The sequence below is a fragment of the Sapajus apella genome, unplaced genomic scaffold (genome assembly GCF_009761245.1).
Source record: "Sapajus apella isolate SASKATOON/1434 unplaced genomic scaffold, GSC_monkey_1.0 scaffold48, whole genome shotgun sequence".
Taxonomy (NCBI): domain Eukaryota; kingdom Metazoa; phylum Chordata; class Mammalia; order Primates; family Cebidae; genus Sapajus; species Sapajus apella.
This window is the reverse complement of record NW_022436988.1, coordinates 17,893,037-17,899,036: the sequence shown is the minus strand read 5'-3', so window position 1 is coordinate 17,899,036 and position 6,000 is coordinate 17,893,037. Positions and strand designations below refer to the sequence as shown.

General features: G+C 47.8%; 1 protein-coding gene across 6 annotated transcripts in view; it reads right to left on the bottom strand.

The window, feature by feature from the left end:
- The window catches only part of PECAM1 (platelet and endothelial cell adhesion molecule 1), an 88,003-nt gene that overhangs the window by 37,722 nt on the left and 44,281 nt on the right, over positions 1–6,000 (bottom strand). For all 6 annotated transcript variants that reach the window (XM_032241977.1, XM_032241975.1, XM_032241976.1 and 3 more), the window contains 2 exons: positions 2,165–2,452; positions 1,005–1,112 (listed from right to left, as the gene is read on the bottom strand). In XM_032241977.1, the coding sequence (XP_032097868.1) occupies positions 1,005–1,112; positions 2,165–2,452 (396 nt within the window). The remainder of the gene's footprint in view (positions 1–1,004; positions 1,113–2,164; positions 2,453–6,000) is intronic.

Below are 6,000 nucleotides of genomic sequence, written 5' to 3'. Positions count from 1 at the left end.
AACACACACACACACACACACACACACACACACACACACACACACAAAAGAGTCTCACTCTGTCACCCAGGCTGGAGTGCAGTGGTGTGATCTGGGCTCACTGCAACCTCTGCCTCCTGGGTTCAAGTGATTCTCCTACCTCACCCTCCTGAGTAGCTGGGATTACAGGCGCCCGTCACCAGGTCCAGCCAGTTTTTTGTATTTTTAGTAGAGATGGGGTTTCACCATATTGTGCAGGCTAGTCTTGAACTCCTGACCTCAAGCGATCCGCCCGTCTTGTCCTCCCAAAGTGCTGGGATTACAGGTGTGAGCTACTATGCCTGACCACTCTCTTTGATTCCAGATAATTACAAAAAGTGAAGGCCAAATCAATCCCTGTGCTTGTAACTTCAAGCTAGCTAATGCCAGGGGGTGCTCTGCCTTCCCTGAGGAGTGGCAGTTTTCCTGACAAAAACCAGGGCCCCTCCTCATCCCATCTGCCCTTCCCATCCTAGGCAGCAGGACCAGAGGCTCCAAAAGAACCTACCTTATCCTACAAAAAAAAATTTTGCAGAATTTACTGATGCTATGCCCTTTTCCTTGAATCTTGGACAGCTGACTCTGATTCCTGGTTATCAGCAGGTGATCCTGACTGCCCAGCCAGGCTTACTTAGCTAACCCCAACCACAGGGTAGAAGTCACAGCACAACTGCCAGGTTAATGACGAAGCATTCAATGTGTGTAACATGTGGGTGTTATGCGAATGTATGTGTGTCTCCAGACACTTGTAATACACTCTGTGTATTACAGGACCAGGTGTGGGCAAATCTACAGAAATGGTTTCTTCTATCCACAAGAAGATGCAATTTCCCCCAAAATTTATCTTTCCTGGTTTGCCCAACGAGGAAAGTGATAGCTTTCACTTTTGCCTAGCTGAATCCAGGGGTCAGAAAAGCATCACGAATCCCTGGCTGGTTTCTTGGCAAGGACGACAAGTCAGAATGGAAGGAAAGAACTATGCTCACCTTTGGATTTTCTCAGAAAATAACATTTGGCCCCAACGATTAAGAGAGCAATGATGACTCCGATGACAACCATTGCAATAAGTCCTTTCTTCCATGGGGCAAGAACGACTGAAAACAAACAAAAAATTTTTTTTTTGGTATACAGGCTCTTCCTCTGCCAGGAAGAAATTATATCAGGCTTAAGCAGCAAAAGTCAGAACTCCACAGCTCTCTTAACAGGCAGCTTGCCTTAGCATCTACCTACCTCCGAGGGGCTCTGCACTCACAGCTGGTGCAGAAGTGATTGTTTCTGCTACAAATAGAGATCAGCTGTGGTCCTCACGGAGGGAACAAATTAGCTTTGCTGAAATAGACTTTTTTTCTTTTTGAGACAGGGTCTCACTCTGTCACCCAGGCTAGAGGCTGATCACAGCTCACTGCAGCCTCAACTTCCTGGGCTCAAGCAATCCCCCCACCTCAGCCTCCCGAGTAGCTGGGACTACAGGAGCACACCACCATACTTGGCTATTTTTTGTTTGTTTGATTTTTGAGGCAGAGTCTTGCTCTGCCATCCAGGCTAGAGTGCAGTGGCATAATCTCTGCTCACTGCAACCTCTGCCTCCTGGGTTCAAGTGATTCTCATGTCTCAGCCTCCTGAGTAGCTGGGATTACAGGTGTGAGCCACTGCACCCAGCCTATTTTTGTACTTTTTGTAGAGACGGGGTTTTACCACATTGCCCAGGCTGGTCACCAGCTCCAGGGCTCAAGTGGAGTAGGCTCCTTTTTGGCGTGTGTGTTCAGCCCTCTTCCTGGGCAGAAAACCACCCCCACCCATATAAGTGGGCTCCCCAACCATGTCTGTTCTGCCTGACCCAATCCCTTTGGCCACAGGTGGTCTGTGGGTGGACGTGTGACCCAAAGTGACTTCATGGTGAGTCTGCCAAGACTTTGTAACTGGAACAGTGTGACATTCTCCCAATTCTTTATAATAATCAATTCCTCTTTTCTACTTAATTCCAGTGTATTTCTGTCACTTGCAACCAAGAGCCTGGAGGACATTGGTCTCCCAGCCTTCAGTCACATGAGCTAAACTCTTCCAAACTCCCTCTTACAAGGGGTGTGTTTTCTTGTCTCGCCCTTGGGACCCCACAGCACAGCTCGCTGTAGAGACCACGACTCACCTGTGACTGTCAGTATTTTGCTTCTGGGGATACTGGAGGCTTGATTGGCTCTGTTGAAAGCTGTGCAGTAATACTGTCCCTCCTGCTCCTTACTAGCCTTGAATTTGGTCCAAAATGTCTGGGTGTCATTCAAGGTTCTTTGGTAGAAGGGTTTGGTCTCCTTTTCTCTGTAAAAGCTATAGGTGATGGGATCAGATCCTTCATTCACCGCACACTGCAGCACAACGTCTGCGCCAGACTCCACCACCTTATTTGACAGGATAGAAATCTGGACCTCATCCACCGGGGCTGAAAAGCAGGGAAAGGATTCACACTGAGCAAAGAAGAGCAGAGGAAGAGGAGCAGGACACAGCCACTGCTCAGGGCCGGCTCTCTCCCGGCTGTGACCTGGACTTGGATTGCGCCCTTCATTCCAGCCACTCCTTGCATCCCACGTTCTTCATGTTTCCTCCTCCTATTAGCGCAGAAGGGCAGCAAAGCAACGGACGCCTCCTGCTCTCACTTGATGATTAAACACAACACAAAGGACATCTACCTCCCTTCATTTACCCCTCAAGGCTTACAGGACACTTGGCTTTACTGTAAGATTAACTTCAGGCTGGGTGTGGTGGCTCACGCCTGTAATCCCAGCATTTTGGGAGGCCAAGGCAGGCAGATCACAAGATCAGGAGTTCAAGACCAGCCTGGCCAATATGATGAAACCCTGCCTCTACTAAAAATACAAAAATTAATGGTGGCATGTGCCTATAGTCCCAGCTACTTGGGAGGCTGGGGCAGAAGAATCACTTGAGGCGGAGGTTGCAGTGAGCCAAGATCAGGCCACTGATTCCAGCCTGGGTGACAGAACGAGACTCCGTCTCAAATAAATAAATAAATAAATAAATAACTTCAGTGTTCTGCTGGGGTCTATTTTGTGTATGTATGTAAGTGTGTGAGTGTGGTTGATTTCTCTCCCTCTGCTTACAAAAATGCATGACACTTATTCCAGATTTTTTTTTCCTGAGACAGAATCTCGCTCTTATCACCCAGGCTGGAGTGCAGTGGTATGATCTCAGCTCACTGCAACCTCTGCCACCTGGGTTCAAGCAATTTTCCTGCCACAGCCTCCCAAGTAGCTGGAATTACAGGCACACACCACCACATACGGCTAATTTTTTGGATTTTGTTGTTGTTTTAGAGATGGGGTTTTGCCATGTTGGCATTGAACTCCTGACCTCAAGTGATTTGCCCATCTCGGCCTTCCAAAGTGCTGGGATTACAGGCATGAGCCACTGTGCCAGGCCACAGACAACCTTGACCCACTGCCTTCTCTAGCTATCGGCCATTTTTTCTCCTTTTTCCTTTATGCTTTGATACCCTTATTTCCCACTTTCTTGTTACCCCTGAAATCTGACTGCACTCTTGTGTAGTCACAATCTTGTGACACCATACTCTAGCTCAAGTTTGGAAGAAACTGGGAAGGTCACCTGACTCCCAGCCAATGTCCCTCAGTCCCCTGCAGATTAAATTCAGGGGTGGATGCTCTTCCTCCAGGCTCCCAACCTTGGCCTCTCTGCAGCTCACTGTTGCCCAGATCTTACTGTGGAACTCAGCTTTTTCTGGGCTTCCTCATGACTCTGATTCTCTTCCCTTCTTACCTGGCACCCTTCTCTTATTCACTAGTTATTCTTTGCTTTGCCCTGAAGTACAAGCTTTCTGTAAAATCCAGTCCTGAGTTTTCCAACCCCACCCTCCTCTTGGGTGATTTCATCTGCAATCACAGCTTCTGTCTCTGAGCCACCGACCCCTAAACCTACGGCTCCCGTCCAGGTTACTTTCCCAAACTCCAAGTCTCCCTTAGTACCTGGGCATTTCCACTTGGAAGCCCAGCCAGCCTCACTCCCTGCAGATCCAAGCAGAACTCGGCTACCCTCTGTATCTGCTTTTCCTAGCTTCATGCTCAACTACCAAAATTTGGATCCTAAATTGTCTTCCCAAGTAGACTTTCCTTCTAGTGAGAGACCAGGACTGGTCAGCAGATGGTGTCGTGACTTACGAATCACTCTGCTGTGAGTGCAGGCTGCGGTGAGACCACGGAGGAAGCCAGGCACTGGGCCTGGGGCAGCAGTGGGCTCCAATCCCAGTCCCATCACCCACCAGCTCTCTGCCCTAAGCCTCAGCCACGTCATGATAAAACAACAACAATTCTGTTACTGGTCTTCTGTGGTTATAGTGAGTTTTCATTGGAGCAATTTACTACAGTACTTCACACAGGGCTGGACACACGGTCACTAAATGTCAGCCACTCATATCGACCCAGTTAAAACCAACAGCTTCACATGGGCTTCTGCGTTAGCTTCTAACTACCACGAGGTCTGAAGTCCCCATGCCTGCTCCCTGACCCAGCCACCAGGTGGATCTTTCCAAGAACTCTTTGCATCCTGTCCTTCCTTCCGTCTTTCGGCTTTTCACTGCATGCAGGTCAATTCCCAACTCCTAAGACTGGCACTTGATGCCCTTCACACGTGGGCTCAGCCACGTTTTCAGCTCATATCTAGTGATTCTCCATTCCCAACCTCCAACCTTTGTTTCCAGCCATCGGATTTCCCACAGTCTTTTTTTTTTTTTTTTTTTTTTGAGATAGAGTCTTACTCTGTCACCCAGGCTGGAGTGCAGTGGCACAATCTTGGCTCACTGCAACCTCCACCTCCTGGGTTCAAGCGATTCTCCCACCTCAGCCACCCGAGTAGCTAGGGCTACAGGCACTTGTCACCACGCCAAGCTAATTTTTGTATTTTTAGTAGGGGTGTGGGTTTGCCGTGTTGGCCAAGCTAGTCTCAAACTCCTGGGCTCAAGCGATCCACCTGACTTGGCCTCCCAAAGTGCTGGGACTGTAGGCATGAGCCACCACACCTGGCCGCCCACAGTCTTTTAAATTGCCCTATGGAAGCTTTGGCTCATGTGTTTGCTGGAGATGTTCAGTCATCCTCAGCCATCTCTGCCCACTTAAGTTAGATGACGTCTGACACACCCTGAATTACTATCACCATCACTATAAAGGATATAGTTTATATGACAATTAACCAAACATTACCTCTAACATTTTTTTCTATGTTCATTTGTATTATGATTCAGATATTTTTCTATCTTTAATTAGGAGATCTTGTGTTTCTTATTGAAACAAAGAATATGTCTTCTTTTTTTTTGGTATGCCTCACAGCATTAGGTGCTTAGTTTATGTTAATGTTAACTTTTTTTTTTTTTTAAGATGGAGTCTTACTCTGTCGCCCAGGCTGGAGTGCAGTGGCGTGATCTTGGCTCACTGCAACCTCTGCCTCCCAGGTTCAAACGATTCTTCTGCCTCAGCCTCTCAAGTAGCTGGGATTACAGGTGCTTGCCACCACACCCAGCTAATTTTTTGTATTTTTAGTAGAGATGGGGGGGGTTTCAACATGTTGGCCAGGCTGGTCTTGAACTGCTGACCTCAGGTGATCCGCCTGCCTCAGCCTCCCAAAGCGCTAGGATTATAGGTGTGAGCTACTGCACCTGGCCTATATTAATGTTAATTGAAAAGGTATGGCCACTATTAGACCCTACATGAATAGAAGCAGGAATCCCTTCCTCCTACTCACATCCAGAGCAGCACGTGTAAATAGTTACTAAACAAGAAGGACGAAGAGGAGGATGACTTATTAAACTTTTTACAACGGGATGCAAAGTATCTAAGATACACAAGCAATGGCACTCCTGAGGCCTTCTGAGAGGCACGAGAGAGAGGCTTAAGAAAAACTATCCACTGCCAAGACAATGGTATATTTCTCTTGTGTATGATGAGAATCCCAGGCAAATGTTAGTGG